Source organism: Neophocaena asiaeorientalis, unplaced genomic scaffold (assembly GCF_003031525.2).
Source record: "Neophocaena asiaeorientalis asiaeorientalis breed wild unplaced genomic scaffold, Neophocaena_asiaeorientalis_V1.1 scaffold91, whole genome shotgun sequence".
NCBI lineage: Eukaryota > Metazoa > Chordata > Mammalia > Artiodactyla > Phocoenidae > Neophocaena > Neophocaena asiaeorientalis.
In genome coordinates this window covers 7,528,623-7,549,378 of record NW_020173198.1, presented here as the reverse complement: position 1 = coordinate 7,549,378, position 20,756 = coordinate 7,528,623, and the positions used below count along the sequence as shown (strand labels likewise).

At 43.2% G+C, this 20,756-nt stretch overlaps 1 protein-coding gene across 1 annotated transcript in view; it reads right to left on the bottom strand.

The window, feature by feature from the left end:
• The window catches only part of DNAH3 (dynein axonemal heavy chain 3), a 191,099-nt gene that overhangs the window by 6,465 nt on the left and 163,878 nt on the right, over nt 1-20,756 (bottom strand). Inside the window, exons 52-57 of the mRNA XM_024744485.1 lie at nt 16,441-18,582; nt 11,187-11,412; nt 7,994-8,238; nt 6,301-6,417; nt 2,775-2,929; nt 1,746-1,913 (exon numbers count right to left, since the gene is read on the bottom strand). Of these exons, the coding sequence (XP_024600253.1) occupies nt 1,746-1,913; nt 2,775-2,929; nt 6,301-6,417; nt 7,994-8,238; nt 11,187-11,412; nt 16,441-18,582 (3,053 nt within the window). The remainder of the gene's footprint in view (nt 1-1,745; nt 1,914-2,774; nt 2,930-6,300; nt 6,418-7,993; nt 8,239-11,186; nt 11,413-16,440; nt 18,583-20,756) is intronic.

Sequence of the window (20,756 nt, the reverse complement as noted above, 5' to 3'; positions counted from 1 at the left end):
CTCCCACCCCCCCACCCCTGCCCCCAGCCTTAGGGAGGACATCACCTCTAAGCCGAACAATGAAAGTTCTGAGCAAGGGCCTGAGGGCCAGGTGGGGAATTCGTGCTCAGCCAGCCAGGTAGACTCAGGGCAGTGCTGAACCCTGCAGAACTGCTCAAATCTTCAAGGTCACCCCTGGGAGACAATCTCCCAAGGCTCTCATAGCCAGCCCCTTAGGACCAGCTCCTGGTGCAGGTGAGACTTTGCTCTGCGCCAGTGACATGGACACCTGGGAAGGCAGTAGGCCATTCCTCAGCATCAAGAATAGCCCATGGCAGTGAGTTTAGCCAAGTAGGGAGGGGACAGGCCTAGAGGAAGAGTAGGAAGAGGAGGTGTGGGAGAGAAACACAGCTCTGCTGTCCTTTGGCTCGAGGAGGCTGGAATGTACACTTCCTTCCCTCTTCCCACTGTGAGGGGAATTTCCATCCCTAAGCTGAGACACACAAACCAGGCTGCTTTATCTTCACACATATTACCGCTTATGGTACTATGAACCAAACTGAGAAACCAAATACAATCATCCCTTGGTATCCACTAGGGATTGGCTGCAAGACCAAACTTCACAGATGGTCAAGTCCCAATAGAAAATGGTGTAGTATTTGCATAGAACCAACACACATCCCCGCTCCCCCCCATACTTTAAATCATTTCTAGATTACTCATAATACCTAATACAATGTAAATGCTATGTAAATAATTGTAAGTACAATGTAAATGCTTTTTAATAATTGCTGAAGTGGGGTGAATGCAAGTTTTGCCTTTTGGAAATTTCTGGAATTTTTTTGTCTGAATATTTCAATCTTTGGTCGAATTCAAGGATGCAGAACCTGTGGATATGAAAGGCCAACTGCATGCAAAGTCCACAGCTGAGCAGGGTTGAACATGGAGTAGCTCAGAAGCTGGAGAAGGGAAGAGAAGGAAAGGAGAGATCAGGGTGGAGTCAGGAGATGTGGTTCTGGGCCTGGCACTGCCTCTGTGTTTCTGAATGCCTTGAAGTGGGTCACTTCTTGCAGGGTTTGTTTTGCCCTCATCTGTAGACCAAGGAGGGTAGACGGGATCAGTCCTTCACAATGTGTGGAATGATCACAAGAGATACCCAAAATGACTCCAGGTGTTTCCAGGACACAGAGCAAATAATGTTGAATCACATGATGAGAAAGTCACTCTCTTGTCAAGTTTTGGCCACCTTTTTCTTTTCATTCCCTTCAAGGAGAAAGTCTCAGTTCAGGGCTGAGACTGCTCTGGAACACTTGCTGATCCTCCCCTTTTCCCAAGGAGCCAGAAAGATATCAGCAGCAGCATCTGGAAGAACCTAATAATGTTTAGCCTTTGTTTTCTTTTTGTGGCTGTCACGACATTACGGAAATGGTACTGGGTTTCCACTTATGGTCCTGATGTGCAGTTTTTTAAATAAATGTTTTTAAGCAAAAGAGATTTAGTTTTAAGTATTATGTAAATGGAATACAGATGATATGTGGATATAGCAATGAATCATGAAGGTTATATAGGAATAGCTGACATTTTAGAAACACTGGTGCTCTTCCAGCTCAGTATATAAAGACTCTCAGCAGTAAGACCAGAGCACCCATATCCTCCCTCTGGGGTCTGCCAGGCCTCCACTTTTCTGCCTTCTTGGTCATCAGCCACAATCCTGCATGCCCACTAGATGAAAAATTGCCTGGGAAATTGAATTCAAGCCTGGTTACCTGAGGGGACTTGCCACTCTCTCCTGACTGCCTAGGGAGGGTCAGCAGCACCCCTTCAAACAGCTGGCTGGTTTCCTGGTTGTCTTTGGTGATATCGGCATTCTCGTGCAGGCCAAACACTTCTGGGTGGGCTGTGATAGGGAGGTTCCTGAGATATTCAATATAGGACTGGAAAGGAAATCTTCAGTTGACATAAGTTCAGGTTCCTTGGGGTCCCACAGATCACCCAAGGTTTTGCCAGAGCAGAGCCATGCAGGAATCACACTGTTTCGGTAGCACAGGCCATAGACACACACGCACACACCGCCGGGGCCAAGACATCCCAAGCTTTCCCTCATACAGGTTTTGGAGGAGTGAGTATGAGTATGAAGGTAGATGGACTGAGTATCTCCCCTCCCACCTCTGCTGGCTTCCTCCCTGCTCCCCCAGCAGTCTTAGCTTTGGAGACAAAAACTGGGTTTGGATTCAGGCAGGAGAGGATTTGGATCCTAGCTCCATCTTAAACCAACTGTGTAACCTTGAGCTAGTCACCTGAAAGCCCAGTTTCCTTATCTGTAAGTGGGAAAGTAAATGAGGTTATGAAGGAATAAGGCTTCGGCACATTAACAGGTACTCGATGAAAGTAAGCCCTTTTCATTCTTCCTTCAGATTTCTTGTTTTCTTCTTCCTTTTATCATTCTCCCATCCAGTTTTTCTGTCCCTCCCTTTGCCACCTTCTGAACCTTTGATTTCAAGTAGCAATTTCTATCCTGTTCACTACAAAGCCTTCATCTTAAACATCCCTGCCCTTTCTCCCCAGATGGACCCCATATTTTGAAAGATCTTGTCTACCAAATGCCCAGCATTCATTAAACAGTAATAATGTGTATCTTGTAGGCTTTTGGGAAGATTTGAAATAGCTTATGGACCCGAGTCAGGAAGCCCAAGCTATCCCTGGGCCCTCCTTGGATACACTGCAACCCTAGCCACACGGAGACTGCCAAGCCCCTCTGGGGGGACAGAGGGACCTCTCCCTCCCCTGCCCCTCACCTGGTAGGAGCCATGAGGCGGGATGTAGTAAGTGTCTCCAGGAGCAAGACAGTAATGGTCCTGCTCAATTTCCTTACAGTAGAACGTGGACAGAAGGGATAGCAGGAGCCTTCTGTCTTTGTCATCTGTCACTCTGCCTCCATAATTACATTCCCCTGGGGACAACCAACAGAAGAAGAAGTTGAGCCCATAATGAACTTGGTCAATAACCTAAAACAGAGGATTCTTCCAGCCAAGGAGCTCTGCTGAGACACAGGGTTGCTAAAACCATGCTCAGCTTGGGATGAGACCAGGCCTTTTTGGTATTATGGTTGCCACAAAAATAATACATGTTCACCATATTAGAAATTAGAAAATAGTGATAAACTGAAAGAAAAGCAAAACAATCACCAATAATTCCAACAAAGGTAACTGTTAACATTTAGGCATCTTCCAGACATTTGTCTGGACATTTGTGTGTATGTGTACATAAATGTGAAAGGCATTATAGAAATGTGGTTCAGGGCAAGAACTCTGGCATGAGACAGTACTGAGCTCCAATTACAGCCAGTTTCTGGGCTCCAACTTTTGCCACTTATTAGCAGTTTCTCATCTGTCTAGATGTAGAGATAACTGCATACCTATCTTACGTCGTTGTGGTTAACAACGCTTATAAAGCATTTAGTACAATGCTTAGCATATAGAAAGCATTCAACTACAGCTTTTACAAATACGTATAGTTTAGAAAATTAAGATTATCCTATATATACTTCTTTGGGATATGACTCTCCTACCCCCATCCCCATCATCAACATCATTCTCTGAGACTCAGGTTTCTACACTCAGATTTCCACAAAAAGAATTAGGTAATTTTTTGAGGGGTCATCAAATCCATCTCACCAACCCAGGATGCACTTTCTAGCTGGATCAGATTCCACAGTATGTGGGTACCACCTGGTATTTGGAAGCTGCGGACAACACACTAGTGTGCAAGGAAAAGACATCCGTGTGTGTGTGTGTGTGTGTGTGTGTGTTTGCATGCAAGGGCTCCCCTGAAGGGTGGGCTCATTTCCAATTCTAATCATTCTAGGAAGGAGCAGGTCTACAGACAGGAAACAGGAAGTACGACTCAAATTGAGGAGGCCTCAGCCTCTCTTGGTATTGGAGGGGTCTAAATGTCTAGGAGGAGCATCCCGGTGGCTCATTAAGGAAGAAGTAAGAGACTAAGGGGAAGCTCATACCTACTGAGTAATTTGAGCCCTGCAAAAACTATTTGACCTTAAGCCAGACCATCTAGATCTCTCTCTGTTGACCTCTCAGCCCTTTAGCAAAGTTTAGTTGGAACATTATAGTTTGTCCCAGCTGTAAAGAGGTTTATGACAACACTAGAACTACAATATTAAAGGGAGAGTAGTTCCCCCCTGAAGTCAGCATGGCAGTGCTAGAGAGTACCAAAGAGGGACTACCAGTGAAGGTAAACAGGTACAGAGTCATGATTCAGGGTCCCACCTCCACTCTCTCAACAGCAAATTTTACTTCAGGGGATACCCTTATAGGCTCTGGGTTTTATGTTTATGAAGGAAGGTACATTTCTTTACTTATATGTCTCCTCTTTGTAGCAAGAGCACAAGTTCCTAAAGGGGTCAGGATGTGCCTTATATCTCTTCTAGATTCTCCATTGGCTCTGCCACAGGGTTGGGGGTACCAGATTAAGGATGTATTTGACTTTGGCCCATCTAATTCGATAACCACTCTCCAAATAAGACCTGTTTCTTTGGTTAGTCTGTCCCTTGCGGTCAGTACAGAGCTCTAATAATCATCTCTATCTGATCTTCTTTCCTTCCAGGTACATAGGAAGGTTATAACTCCCGGGGCCTCTGGCAGTGAGGTGGGGCCAGGTGACAAGTTCTTGCACATTTAACTCCTGGCATGAGCTCTGCAGTGCTACCCTGTGGCAGTGACCACACAAGTGTATGTTGAGATGGTGGCATCAAAAGTTGGTGGAGCCTTTGCCAACTGTGCCCCTGATAGATAATTACAATGAGCAGAGACCCTTGCCAATTCACACTGGACATGCAGAATGGGCAAGAAATGTCTCACACCCTTGAGATTTGGGGATTGCTGGTTATCTCAGACTAACTAGTCTATCCTGGCTGGTGCAGTTGGAAAGTGACTATCCTCAAGCCAGCTGGCACAGTTGGAGCAGGTTGGTTTATGAGCTGCAGGCAGTCCAATACTAAGACCTCATCCCAGGGCAATTATGCACTCATTCTGTGATCTGAAAGGGAGCCCTGGGATGTGCTTCTGTGTGGTCTAGAATAATGGGAATATGGCTCATTTCTTTGGAAAAGTTCTCTCACCTAACTAAAATCCACTGAACTTATGTTGTGTGTCACCTGGGGTTTCGGTTTAGGAGACACTGTGCTGAGTTAAGGTCTTTGTCACCTTTTACAAATGAATTTAATCACTCTAAAGCAGGATTTCTCAATCTTGGCACGATTAACATGTTGGACTGGGTAGCCCTGTGTTGTAGGGGGCTGTCCTGTGCATTGTAGGATGTTTAGCAGCATCCTTGGCCTCTACCCAGTAGCACATCCATTTAGTTGTGACAACAAAAAATGTCTCCTCAGTTTGTCAGATGTCCCCTAGGAGACAAAAATCACCCTTGGTTGAGAACCACTGCTCTAAGGCCTCGGTCTTGTCAGTTGTAAAACAGGGTCACTAAAGTGAAGCTCATAAGATTGCTGTGAAGACTGAATGATGTAGATAAAGTGCCTGCCGTATGATTGGGGAAAGGATCCAGAGTTGAGGGAGGAACTTGTGTGTGACCTGGAAGATGCCCAGGTTTTTCTATTGAGCTGCATTTTGACTTTTGGCCATGGTAATCCATTCATTTAGCTCATCTATAGTTTATCTCCTATCTCTGGGATTACATGGTGTGCTTCTTGAGGGCAGTGACCAAGTCTTATATATTTACATTCTTCCATATTATGTACTAGTATATATTGGATGACTGATAAAAGGTTGCTGATGAATTGCTTTAATACAAAACAGCAAGTGTCATTTTCACCTCAGGGCACCTCTGCTGGGAGTGCTCTCCTTCCTTTTTCCCACTGCCTGCCCCCGCTTTCTTCTCCCACTTGTAGAACTCCTACTTATCCTTCAAAACCATCTTTCACGCCTTCGGGAAGTTTTCCCTAATCATCCCCACCCCATGTCTGAAATTTAATCATTGTGCTATCTTATAAATGTTTCTCTTACTGAACTTATCACTGTACTGTTATTTATTTTGTTATATTTCCCTCCCTTTGTAGACTGTGCACCCCTTAAAGGGAGGGGTTGATCTTGATTTTTCTGTGTGTGTTTTTTGTTTTTGTTGGTTTGTTTGTTTTACAATATACAGCATGGTGACCAGCATCATTAAGAGCTCCATGTCTGTTGAAAGCATGAGTGAGTAAGTAAACAAATGGAGATGGAAGCAGAGGAGCAGGAAGGTGGAGCATAATCGTGGAGGTTTATGGTTGCCAAAGCCTCCTTCCGTAAATACCTGTCAGGTAGGTCAGAGCATCCAACGGCACCTCCTTGTAGTCATTCAGAAACATCTGGATCTGCCGCATACTAATCCTCAGGTCGGATTCGTTGAATTCATAAGGAATATTCCAACCTGCATGAGGCAGAGATAAATTAGATGCTTCAGGGGTGAGAGCTCTTAATTTCCACTCAGAGACTGAGCTGGTGGAATTAAGCATCATTGTGGATCAAGAGCCTCTTTCAGCCCTGTGAATATCAAGCACCATGCCAACTATTAGCTTTGACATTTACCGCCAACGTGGGAGACATTCTGCCTGAGAAAACATCCATTCTAAAGTCAGTCTCCTTATGGATCTCCCCCATTTGACAAGGAAGATGTTAACATCCTGGGATTTGTGGAATGAGAGTTATTCACCCTGGCTGGGATACTGTGGTAACGCACCGAACGCCAAAACTAACACCAAAGCATAGCTAGAGAGCACTATCTGTGATTGGGCAATAGAACTAAGTTAGCTTTGAGAATGCCCCTCCTCCCACTCATGGGAGAACTAGATGGCAGGCCTTGAAGAAACTATTGCTTGTATTTTCAAGTGTTATAATGGTAAATGCCCAGCGGGGCTGCACAAGTGACATAAATGTATGAACCAGGCTGGACGTAAGACAGTAGGGTATGGTAGGACCTGTGCTCAATGGAGACGTTTAATTTCCTCCTAAACATTCACATTCAAATTAAAAATATAATAAAATAACAAAAACTTCGGTTCTGGCAAAGAGAACACAACTGGGCAGTTGACTATAAGCCAAACTGTTGTATGGATGTTTGGAGGTCTGGCACGGGTGGGAGAATGGTGGTGGGAGAATGTGGTGTGTGAGATGCAGATGTAGAGGGAGTGCCACCTTTGGCTGTCTCGTCTCTGAAACCCTCAGCTGAAGGGTCAGATGGTCTGTGGAGCTAACTGGGGCAGGTAGAAGGAAAGAGGATGTTCTGAGAGAATCACCAAAAGGACAATTTGCCTCCTTTTGTAACCCAAAAGAATGGCTAAGAATACCTTAAGGTGGGTCATTTCAAGAAAAGAATTAGACTCAGCCCATGGGTGAGAGAAAAATAATCCAACCTTAAAACCATGGTGATATGGGATCTGTATTTAGCAGATGATCTGCTCTAACAAGAATATTGAGTCACTTAAGTTAGGCCATGGATAACTTACATTAATAAAGAAATTTATGTTTATTTTTTCAAGGAGAAGCACAAGCAGATGTCCCAGCTGTATTTCTTTCATTGTTATGCACAGGTAAAGAGAGCAACCTAAAATGTTATAAATCACCTGGTGACGATTCCCTGGAGAGTGGCCATGATACCCAAGCTAGGCAAATACACCAAAGGGAAGGGCCTCCACTCTTCTCATTATCATATTACTTCCGTAATTAGGGGACCTCTGATTCTGGAGCATCACCTCTTTCCCTGACATTGATATTGACCTGGTTATATATAGGACTGCCAGACTTGTTAAATAAAAATAGAGAGACACTCAGTGAAATTTAATTTCAGATAAACAACGAATCATATTTAGTATAAATATGTCCCCAATATTGCATGGAACATACTTAGACCCTATTTTACTGGCAACCCTGGGTACAAACTCGAACGCACCCCTGTATCTGCCTGTGATCTTTCCCCCAGGCAATCCAGGTATGCTGCCACCTCTCACCTAGGGCTCCGAAATTTCTCCTCTCTTGAACGACGGCGTGGAAGAAGCAAAGGCCGAACAACAGCTTCTGCCACATCACTGCTTTTGTACAACTTTGGAAGAACCCGGGGTCTGAGATGGGGTCACTGAGGTAAGAGCGCAAAAGGTTGGCCCGGAGCCCTTTGGGGGGCTCATTGGTCATCTTAATCCCATTCTGGAGGAGGCTGACTGGAAACTTCTCTGATGGATAGCTGGTTAACCAGAGTCTGGAAGAACAACAGACGCGACTATTTACAGCAATGCAATACATTATATTGAAAAACAGTAACAGAAAATAATAAATACCATTTATTAAGCATCACTAGATGCTGGACCCCATGCTAAGAATTTAATTTATGCCCCTTCATTTACTTTAATCCTCACAGCCACCCTATGATTTATTATCCCCTTTACCAGTGAGGAAACAGAGGCATGGAGAAGTCAAGTGGGGTTTTCAAGGACACACCACTTAGAAGCAGCAGAACCAAGATGAACTCAGGGCTCCCTGACTCCAAAGGCCCCGTGTCCTAATCACTACACCATGTTCCTGCCCTGCTGGACTTTCTGAGCATCTATTATGGTCAAGTACTACACCCGGCACTCCAGGAGTGGCCGAAATGAAAAAAGAAGTGTTTCTTGCCTCTAGATGCTCACAGCCTTGCTGCTAGGAGGGGAAAAGGGAGCTGGGGAGGGAAGAAAAGACAAGCAAACAGAATGCCAAGGAGTTATCAAATCAAGACCACAGGGAGGGAGGGAAATAATGGGCCATGGGGGTCCATGGGAAGAAGAGATTTCCACGGGGTGGAGAGAGCAGAAGTCTTCAAACTACTGCCAGGGAGCCAAATCTAGCCTTAGCCTGTTTTTGTAAATAAAATATTATTGGAACATGGCCACACCTCTTCATTTACAAATTATTTATGGATGCTTTCATGCCACAACAGCAGAGCTGAACAGTTGCAACTGACAACATGCCCTGTAAAACCTAAAATATTTACTATCTGGGCCCTTACAGGAAAAGTTTGCTGATCCCTGCCATAGAGGCCAATGGCATTAGAAATGGGTCTTGAGGATATGGAAGATTTCTTTTCTTAAATAATAAAAGTATATCTATGCCCATAAGAAATGGGAACATAGGTAAAAGTATTTAGAAAGGAAAAAAATACATGATTTTACCATCTACAGATTAACATTTTGGCATATTGTCTTCCAGGCTTGTATTCATTTGTTTTTCTTACTCAAGCTCAGGTTACATACACACTGTGGCATCCTGTTTTGTTTCATTTTTGTGGGTTTGTTTTTCTTTTTTGCTAGACATTAGAGAGGTTTCCAACAGGAGGATTTGGGGTTGGAAGGTCATTAAAGACACAGGACACAGGCTGAGCAACTGCACGGAGGAGGAAAAGTCTGGGATGTGGTAAGGCCTATAGTGGGCGGCCTGCTGTGGTCCAGGCACAGGCCTCAGAGGGGAGGGAAGAGGCCATAACCTGGGGGCCTGTGGCCTGACTTCAGTCTGCAGATGGGTGATGTTGAACTCTTACCATGCAAACCAACACAATGCTGTAACATATTTTTGAAGTAGTTGCCAACTTTTAAAAATCTAGGGCTTTCTTTTAAAAGTTCTAGATTCCCATCTTTCCTTTAAAATAGTCATAAAATCTGGATACAAGAGGCCTGTATTCCTGCTTGGCAACAGCTGGTAGTAGGCAGTAACTGCTCTTCTCTACAGGGCATGTGCCTCTAGTTCACCACAGTCCCCACCACTCTCTACCAGTATTCAACACTGAGGCTGACCGTCCATGGTGATAGCTATTGTACTGTGGAAAGTGGAATATTTCTTGTGCCCAGTCCTCTTCACTCATTTGTGTTACATTCCTCGTTGTATAGGCACTTGAGCTTGTGACTTGGGTTAAGATCATATTACAGAAGACCTTAAATGTCAACATGAATAATTTTTTCTTCATTGAGTATGTCCCTGATGGTCAATGAGTCAACTCAGCATCCAAAACCAAATAGAATTCTTGAAATTAATGGATGTCCTCTTAAACTCTTACATGAATCTCATATGAGCCTTACGTGAATACAATCAACTATGCCCTAATCTGGCTTTGTAAATAAACACCAAACGCTTTTCTATTTTCAGGCAGACATGACTAAAATAAAAATAACCGGCAAACTTTGTTGCCTAGAGCAGGAGTTGGCAAACTTTTCCTATGAAGGATCAAAGAGTAAATGTTTTAGACTTTGCATGCCATATGGTCTCTGTCACAACTACTTGAAGCATAAAAGCAGTCGTAGACAGTATATGAGTGAGCATGGCTGTATTTCAATAAAACTTTATTTATAGACACTGAAATTTGAATTTCATATAATTTTCACATGTCATGAAATATTATACTTCTTTCAATTTTTTTCAACCATAAAAAAATGTAAAAGCTATTCTCAGATTGCAAGCTGTACAAACACAGGCAGCAGACTGGATTTGGCCACAGTTTGCTGACCCCTGGCCCAGAATGAAAGAATCACTGAACATTTGAGTTAAAAGGGGCTTTGAAGTCTGTTTCATCTCATCATCCTCTAAATGCAAATACTTAGGCCCAGTCTTGCTGGGCTTTAAAGTTCACAGAAAATAAATAGCTGTTTCCAATACTGATTAAAATTCCATGGATCTAAACAAGTATAGGATAGATCAAGTGCCTAGACTACGGGTGGATTTTTTTTGTTTTTAGGCAAATAAGTTTTAAAACTCCGATTTGCTGGCATTTAATCTACCTTCCCAGGCACATCTCCTATTACCTCCCAAAAACAATTTCTCACAGTGTATACCCAGGAATCATAGGATAACTTCTTGGTCTTTCCTTTGCTTTTACAAATGCTGCCCTTTCTGCCTGGAATGTCCTTCCTGGAAAACTCCCATTCATCTTTCGGTACTCCAGGTCTTCCCCAAATTTTCCTTCCCTTTTCCATTCTTATTCAAACAAGTACAGCAGGTATTGCATGGTATCAACATTATTCATCTATGGTCTGCCTTCTACTAGACTGAGAGCTTCTTTAAGGGTAGAACTTGTGTCTACACAATACCCTTGTGTCTTGTTCATCTTTGCATTCCCAGCCATTAGCATAACGTCTGGAACTTGAGGTTGGGGCCGAGGGACTCAGGGGTGGGGCAGCATCTCACCTGAATCCCATATTGGTGCTCTCAGGAACAATCACCTCCTCACAGATCTTCTCCAGCGCAGGCATCCAGCTCGTGGCCAGATGACAGTTCTGTAAGACCACCCAGGTCCCATCTCTGATGGCAGTGTTAATCATTTTGGCAGCAATAGGGCCTTGGCCTTGGCCAAGGGAGATGGTCTGTGTTTTGGCACCTCCCATGCCAAGATCATCAGCAAATTTCAGCAGGCCTGAGATCAGGAAGAAAAAAGACTTTTGAAAGAGAACAGGCTATTTAAGACCGTATTAATAATAACATCACAGAAGAAGGGGTTACGTTAAAATTCTGGGCTCAGAAAGAAAGCCACTGGCTTTTGTTAATTATGAAATTAGCATCTTTCTGAGGAAGCTTTAGGCTTCTGGTAAGATGGTGAACGAAGATACTACTGATTCCTCTTTTGCTCTAAATAGACAGACATTCTTCATGAAAAAAAAAAAAAGACACAAACTGAAAAAAAAAAAATAAGAGTTTGAAAGGAAGAGAAATTCCCAGGTGCCAAAAATGAAGAGGGAACTCCAAACTAGAAAGGTTAGCACATAACCAAAGAACTAGGAACTGGGTTTTTCTTTTTAAAATTTTTATTGGAGTATAGTTGATTTACAATGTTGTGTTAGATTCAGGTGTACAGCAAACTGAATCAGTTATACATATACATATACCCACTCTTTTTTAGATTATTTCCCATATAGGCCATTACAGAGTATTGAGTAAGAGTTCCCTGTGCTATACAGTAGGTCCTTATTAGTTATCTATTTTATATATAGTAGTGTGTATATGTCAATCCCAATCTCTCAATTTATCCCTCCCCCGCTTACCCTCTGGTAACCATAAGCTTGTTTTCTACATCTGTGACTCTATTTCTGTTTTGCAAATAAGTTCATTTAGGAACTGGGTTTTTGTAAATTTATTTTACTAGGAAGACAGGTATTTGGACAGTGAAATTTCAAATAGATCTCTTTCACATCTCTTTTCCTCAGAGGCAGCCGATGTTACACCTTTTTGTGAGTCCTTCCAGAGATATTTCACGCATTTAAGTAAATGTGTATACACTATTATACTTACATGAATTGTAGAACACTATATTTGCTTCTTTCACTTAGATCTTTTCCACATCAGTACATATATAAAGGCCATATTCTTTTTCATGGTTATATAGTATTTCACCTTTGGAAAATACCATACTTTATTTCACCAGTCTAGTGATTGGAGTTTGTCCACAGGGAATATAGCTTTGCACTTACAAGGGGTGGGACGCTAGAACTGAGACTTTTTTATAAAGTTAGGATCCTCAAACGACTGCACTCTCATGTAAGAAGGCCAGAAATCTGCCTTGTGTTCTTTCTCTAATGATTTTTAGATGCATTTCTTTTATGATCTTTTTTAGAGACAATATGAATCTGCTAGGGCTACCATAATAAACAACCAAAGATTGGGTGGCTTAAACAACAGAAATTAATTTTCTCTCAATTCTGGAGGCTAGAAATCCAAAATCAAGGTGCTGGCAGGGTTGGTTTCCTCTGCGGCTTCTCTCCCTGGCTTGTTTGTAGCCATTTTCTCATGTCATATTTTCACTGTGTCCTCACATGGTCTTCTTCCTGTCAGTGTGTCTGTGTTCTAATCTCCTCTTATAAGGACACCAGTCATATTGGATTAGGACCTACCCTAATGACCTCACAACTAACTCTTTAAGGACCTTATCTCCAAATACAGTCACATTCTGAGGTACTGGGAATTAGGTTTTAACATACAGATTTGGGAGGGACACAATTCAGCCCATAATACCCCCATAATATTGGGGGTTAATTCTTTTGATTGTTCTATGGGCTGATTATGCCTTATAGTGATTATGCCTTATGCCTTATATATTTCCTCATGTAGTTTATAATTTTTTATTGTTGAGTTCACAATCAGTAAGTTTGTGTTATTTTGAGGGAGTCTGATATATCTTGGGTTTTAGGAGTGCCCTAACAGAACAATTTTGCATATGCAGACACTGGTGTCCCCAGCATCTTGCCATTCTGTATAGATTTTATGGGAAATTTCTGGATCAGTTTTATGGGAAATTTCTCAGCTTGAGAATCCCATACCATAGGGTACTGTAAAAATCTACACCCCTGAGTTTTAATTTCTCACCGAAGAATTGTTTACTTTTTCCACATTGCTTCTTGAGTCAGTAGCCTAAAATTCAGAGTTCTATGGAAAACAAAATTCTGAGTTCTACAGAAAACAAAAATACATGGATTTGGAACAAAACAAAACTTCTAGAAATGGAAAGCACCATCATTGAAGATAAAAACTCAAAGCACTGATTTAAAAAGCAGGTTAGATACAGCCGAAAAGAGAATTAGTGGAAAGTAAGGTCTGCAATCAATGATGCATTCAGTAGTGATGGGAACCCCAGGTCTCCAAATACCATCACCTGCTAAAGGAATTGGAGTTCCTTGGAGAAACATTTGTTCAAGATAAGCCTGAAATATCTATGGTAGTTCTACACAGCAAGGAAGTTATCAAAAACCACTGGGGTATGTGAAAAGCATATTGATACAGAGGTGCTACCACAGGCCAAAGACTGAATAATCTGAGCATCAAAAAGAATAATGACAGCAGTGAAGTAAAATACCACTATATTTGAAACATCCAATATGTTAAAACTAATACATTAATAATCGTACCAAAAACCCCCATCTTACTGCTTAAGTAACTTTGGAGGTTACTAGGGCACCAATTCATTATTCTGAAAGCTGGTAAATAAAGAGTATGAACCAAGCATCTTTTCTGCCTGTCCTTTTTGAACTATATTTAGAGTAAACCAAAGAGTTGATAAAGAAAAATCCTTCTTTATAGAAGAGTTCCAGCTAATAAATGTGGGAGGAATGATAGAATTAAAATATCCTCATTTTGCAGCCCCTAATGAAATAATGGATCTGGGTAATGATTTTCTAAGGCTGATAAAACCATTAGGTCAGTGGTTCCCATTGGCTGCACACTGAAATTACCTGAAAAGCTTTATAAAACACAGTGCCTGGGTCTCACCCACAAAGATTTTAACTTAATTGGTTGAGGGTGAGGCCTGCACATGGAGATTTTCTTTTTTTTTTTTCTTCTTTCTTTCAATTTTTAATTGAGATGTCCTCTTTATTTCACCCTCATTCTTGAAAGATAGATTTTACGTTTGCATACTTTCTTTTAGCACAATGATGGTATTATTCCACAAATTGCACTGTTGCTATTGAGACATTTGTTGTCAGTCTAACTGCTGTTCTTTAGAGATAATCTTGTTTTTCTCACTGACTGCTTTTGATTTATTTTTTTACTGAAGTATATAGTTAATTTACAATGTCGTGTTAATTTCTGCTGTACAGCAAAGTGACTCAGTTATACACATATATACATTCTTTTTTATATTCTTTTCCATTATGTTCTGTCCCAGGATACTGAATATAGTCCCCTGCACTATACAATAGGACCTTATTGTTTATCCATTCTACATATAATAGTTTGCATCTACTAACCCCGAACTCCCAACTCATCCCTCTCCCACCCCCCACCCCCTAGGCAACCACCAGTCTGTTCCCTATGTCTGCGAGTCTGTTTCTGTTTCATAGATAGGTTCATTTGTGCCATATTTTAGATTCCACATATAAGTGACATCATATGGTATTCGTCTTTCCATGGAGATTTCCTTAAAGCTCCCTAGGTGCTTTCAATGTGCAGCCAAGATTGAGAACCACCATATTAGGTGAAAGGCTGATGGGAAACTTTATAAAGGAGGCGGTGGAGGAGTCGGGAGCTGAATCACACTGACAATGCCTGAACCCACTGATCAATCTTAATGAAAAAAGATGACCAGACAGTATGTGCCTCCTAATATGGCACACTCTGAGGGACACAGTACCTGCAGTTTCCTGGGAAGTTATCCCAGCTGAATCTAATCAAGCCTCTAGCACAGAGGGACAGGAACAAGCTACATACACCTTTGGATTTTACAGGCCTGTCCTCTCCCAACACAGCATCATCATTTTACAGACCATATTCTGACCTTGTCCCCATTTCTCTTCTCTACTTTTCCTGGTTTCCCCTCATTTCTCTTGTATAAGCCTGCCACAGAAAGGACAAAGGGGAAGGAGAAAAGATGCTAGAAAGGGGTCATGAATTGAGCTTTGACAATAACAATAATTTGGGTGTAGGAACCTGGAAAGGGTACCAGTTCATTTCAGCGCCTTCCTCTGATTGCTTTTGAGGAGAAGTGCTGGCTTTCTAACCGGGTCAGGATACATGTCAAATGCCTCAGCTTTCACAGAACTGCCAACTATGTCATTTGCATTTCTGGTATTCTTTCTTCATTCAGCAACAGAGAAAACTGAAGCTTTAAGATTCCCCAACAGAACAGAAAACGAATCTATTTCTGTCAACAACTCACACCCTTTTATATGCACAAACACTTTCTGGAAACATACACAAACTGTTAGTAGTGGTTGTCTCTAAGACGGTTAGGAGGAAGATTTACCTTTCACTTTATACCAGGGTTTCTCAACCCCTGTACTATTTACATTTTGGGCTGGATAATCTTTTGTTGTGGGGGACTGTCCTGGGCATTGCAGGATAGTTAGCAGCATCCTTTGCTTCTATCTACTAGATGCCAGTAGCACCCCCTAGTTTTAACAATAAAAATGTTTCCCCAAATGTCCCTTGAGGGGACAAAATGGGGCCATAGTCCTATACTTTTTGCATTGTTTTATTTTATTTTATTTTTTTATTACATGCAGCATTAATTACTCAAAATATTTAAAAATTGAAAGAAAAGAAAGAAGCGTAGCTGAGAGAAGCAACAGTCTGAGAAAATGGTCTAAGACAAAGGTGATAAACTACCAGTCACTTGGCTCAATCTAGCCCTGGCTTTTTTTAAGAAAAAATCTGAATGAGATATCAAGATTTAAAAATGGGTGATTTCTACCTTTCTGGTTGCTCTTGAAAAAGCGATGATCTGGTCATCCTGGGATCACATTATCAGATGGCACAATGCACAAGAGCTGAGGAGCAGCTGCCCGCTTTAGGCAGGAGAAGAAGTCTTATGTTGCCCCAGCCCTGCCTTAGTCTGTTAACTGCTTGACCCTCAAAGCCATTTGAATTTGAGATTCCTGCTGTAAGGGACAAACTATTGTCATCCATCCATGCATTCTGGGCTTTTAATATTCCTCACACAACATGCTGCCCTTACCTGCCATTGGGTCTGCACCCGGAGACAACACGAATATCAATGGTACGCAGCAGCTGGAATCATTGTAGGACCCCTGGAGATCAAACGTAGGGGTTTCAGTGTATACGTTTCCCATGTGTTCAGCAATGAACTTCCGAATGGCTGGAATCATTTTGTCAGGCCGCAGACATCGGAGAATCGCCATCCTCTCCAAACCTTGAAGAAATTTCCAAGATCCAGGGAACGCCTCCTCATGGGGCCAGGCTGAGTCATAGATGAGCTTCCATTCATTAGCATTTTGTTCCAAATGTTCCATGAGGCCTTTCAGTTTTGGCAACGCGGATGCACGAACCACTTCTGCCCACGCCTTCTCAGACAGCCATTCGGAAACTGGGTTGGGGAAGGGGTTGTCCAGGGCAACGCCTCCAGTTAGAAGGAAGTACCAAATTTCCTCGTTAATTTGCTTTTTCTCTTTCATGATGCCTATCGTCAAGAGGAGGGAGAAAAGCAGCTTGTCCTTCTCAAACAGAGAGCGGCAGACATTGTTGTAGATGCTTAGGGTGAAATGTTCAATGATGTACTCAATTCGTAGCTCTAGTTCCTCACTCTTCCTGCTGTGGGCCAGGGAGTGCACGTAGAGGTTTATGAACCACGTCAGGGAGTACTGGTACATGGGTTCAATGTGGACCAGGTCAGAGATACAAAAGAAGATGGTGGCAGAGTGGACAGCCACTGGCTGGTAGCCCATCCGAGTCTCATCGATCTGCATTTCTGTCATTGAAGCAATTTCCTGTTTCTCAGAGATTTCTTCGGAAAGCAGTTTGGAGGAGGACAAAATTTTGATGGCAGTCTCGTCCTCAAGGATGTTGCCCTCAGAAAGGGAAAGGACCTCCAAGATCTTATCTTCAATTTCCTTTAGCTGCTTCTTGTTCTTGGCACTTTCCACAATCAACTTGTTCTTTTTCTCTTCCAGTTCTGGCTTCTCCTTGGCAGCCACGATGCCAAGGAGTTGATCTTGGAGGCCCAAGGGGGTGATCATAAAGTTGAGGAGACAGACTTTCACGGCGACTTCTGGGAGATAATGTGGGTTCCTCAAACGGGTTGTGATATATAACTTAAAATCCCTGGAGTATTCAATGATGTTTTCACCAAGCCTCATGTACTCAACCCCTTGCTGTCTGAATGTGGACTTGAGCAAGATGGGTTCAATAAAGGCATCCAGCTCTTCCCCAACATTTTCTAGTAAGACCGGGGTACCAAACTGCAGAGCGTGTTCCAGCGTCCTCACGTAGTTGGTATCCGAGAACTTGATGACTGACAGCCTATTTGCTTTCTCCATATCCTTGATCCACTTATTGGCCTGCCCCTGAGGGTCAATCATTAAGGCCCAGCGCCTGGAATTGGATACAATGATGCCATTGTCAATGGAGAAGGAGTCAGTGGGCAGCCCAGCAATCTGCCAGGCACGAATTTTTACAGGGTCCCCTAATGTGTTGCTAAGACTAAAGTCACTGGAGCCGGGGATGACCTTGTCCTTACATTGGGCCAACCACCACTTTTGGCACTCAGCCCGATAATCCATGGTAAAGGCCCCCAGGTAAGCCACGGTCCCAGAGGACAACAACACATCCCCTGTCAGATTAGTATAGCGGACACCCAGCTGCCGGGCAGCTTCTGTCCATCTGTCCTTCTCTCCCCCAAGACCACTGATCAGTTTTTCTGCTCTGATCAACTTTTGGGAACAGACTTCAATGTTTTCCTCCAACATCTTTTTCTTGGTATTCATCTCTTCAAAGTCATCGTTCAGGGACTGGAGGCGGTCTTCCACCATCTTCAGCTCTGCTCGCTTCTGGTTCAGTTTTTGCATCTGTGTGTCCAGCTTCCCCTCAGCCTCCTTCAGCCGCTCCCGTTTAGGAGCTACCACTTTGGCCACACGATCGTACACCTCCATGGCCCTCACCCACTTGCACAGACCCTCACACGCAGATGACACATTTTTAATAACAGCCGGCTGGAAATCTGGGTGATCAATAAACCTTTCCCGGATCCGCTTCATGATCATTGGTGGGATGTTGTCTTTGTCATATGTCTTAAGACTCTCCAAGAATTTCAGATCTCCGAGAATCTTTCTTGATACCCCCCAGTAATCTTCTGTCATTTTACCTGTTTGGGACAAAAAACAGAGATAAGACTATTATTAAGACATTCTGCCTGAAACTTACAGCCCTGCAGTGGCTACTTCTCATATTTGGCAAAGAAAAAAAAAAAAAATCCAAGGTCTTACAGAGGATTTTTAGGCAGAAGATATGTTGTATGATACCATAATGATGGATACATGTCATTACATATTTGTGCAAACTTGTAAAATGTATAACACCAAGAATGAATACTAATGTAAACTATGGACTTTGGATATAATGATGTGTCCATGTAGGTTCATCAGTTGTAACAAATATACCACTCTGGTGGGGGATGTTGATAATGAGGGAGGCTAGGCATGTATGGGAATAGGGGGTATATGGGAAATCTCTGTATCTTCAGCTCAATTTTGCTATGAACTTACAACTGTTCTGAAAAAATAAAATCTTAATTAAAAAAAAGCCCAAGCTTCTTACCATGGTCTGGGTGGCCCACCAACCTTCCCCACCTCATCTTTGCCTTGCTCCCTGGTCTTCAGTCACAAGAACCTTACTTCAATCCTTGATGATCCCAAGTGCTTCGCTACCATGAGCTCTTAACCTAGGCTGTAAATGGCATCTAGATGGCTCCTGAGCAGACTGCAGGCTCATTTTAAAAGCCACCTCTCTGTGGAGCATTTTCTTTCATCTCAGAGGCTAGAACATCCATTCTCTTTATAGCATTGATGGCAATCTGTGATGTCGTTTTGGTTTAGTTTTGATTGTCTGTCCCTCCCTCAAAGCTGTAAGCTTCTGGGGAGAACAAGACGGTGGAATAGTATGACACTGAGCTCACTTCCCTCCATGAACGTATCAAAAGTACATCTACACGTGGAGCAGATCTCACTGAAAACCAACTGTAGACTGGCAGAAAGACTCTTCTACAACCAAGGCTATAAACAGAGATCCGCATGGAGTTGGGTAGGAAGGGAGGAGAAGCAATGAGGTTGGGACCTGTGCCCCTAGGAGGAGATGCAGAAGAGGAGGGGATGTCACAGGCTTGGAGATCCTCCCTGGGAGTGAGGAGTTCAAACACATATTGGGCACCCTTGGGGTCTGGCACCAGGAAGATAAATTCCTTTAGCTGATTTGAAAACCAGTGGAACTTTTAGGACAAACTGAGACTCCACTCATAAAGAGTGCACACAAGCTTGCCTACTCCCGGGAACAAGATGAAGAAAGCAGATTGAAACTGCCTGGGGCACTGACCAGCTTCCCACCACTGCCCCGGTATGTGCCCGGCCTGCTCCAGCTCCTCTAGCTCTGGTGTAGCTCCCCACTAGGGTGAAGGCTTCCATTGCTGAGGAGAGTGTGCACTTGTGGGGGTGGGGTGGGGGTGGACCGAGCTGGTCCAGACCTGGCACTGCATCTTAATGGGATGAGGGTATCCATTGCTGGAGCTCATGAAGGCAGTGGATCAGGAGCTGTCTGGAGCTCCGACTGGTGTGCTGGGACCATCCCAGCACACACCTAGCCCATACAGGGTGCCTGCTCTGGCCTCCCTTGCTCCAGAACTGCTCCCCTCTGAGATAAAGGTGCCATTGATGGGAGGGGGAGAACATACATTTACAGAGAATGGAACCAGCTTGGACCCAACCCACAGGGCTTCTGCTCCAGCACCATGGGACCTGCCCTGCCCCTGATGGGGTGGTGATGACCACTGAGCATAGGAGAAGGCTCATCTCACACCTGGCTCTGGCTCTAGCCCCTCCATCTCCAGCCCCCTTCCCACCAAGGTGATAGCTGCCAGCAGACCCTGGGGAAAGATGTGACCCATGCTCACTTCAAGATTCAGCTCTTCCACCAAAGTCACTGGGCACACATAGACTGCACAGGGACACTCCCACACAAGAACACTCCATCGAGACTGGGATAGGTAACTGTTTCATGTACTTTCATAGAGACAGAGACAGTTAAACAAAATGAGAAGACAGAGGAATATGTTTCAAACAAAAGAACAAGGAAAAAACTCTAAAAAACAACTAATGAAACAGGAATAAATAATTTACCAGATAAACAGTTCAAAGCATTAGTAATAAGAATGCTAACTGAACTTGGGAAAAGAATAAATAAGCACAGTGAAAATTTTGACAAGGAACTAGAAAATATAAAAAAGAACCAGTCGGGGGCTTCCCTGGTGGCACAGTGGTTGAGAGTCTG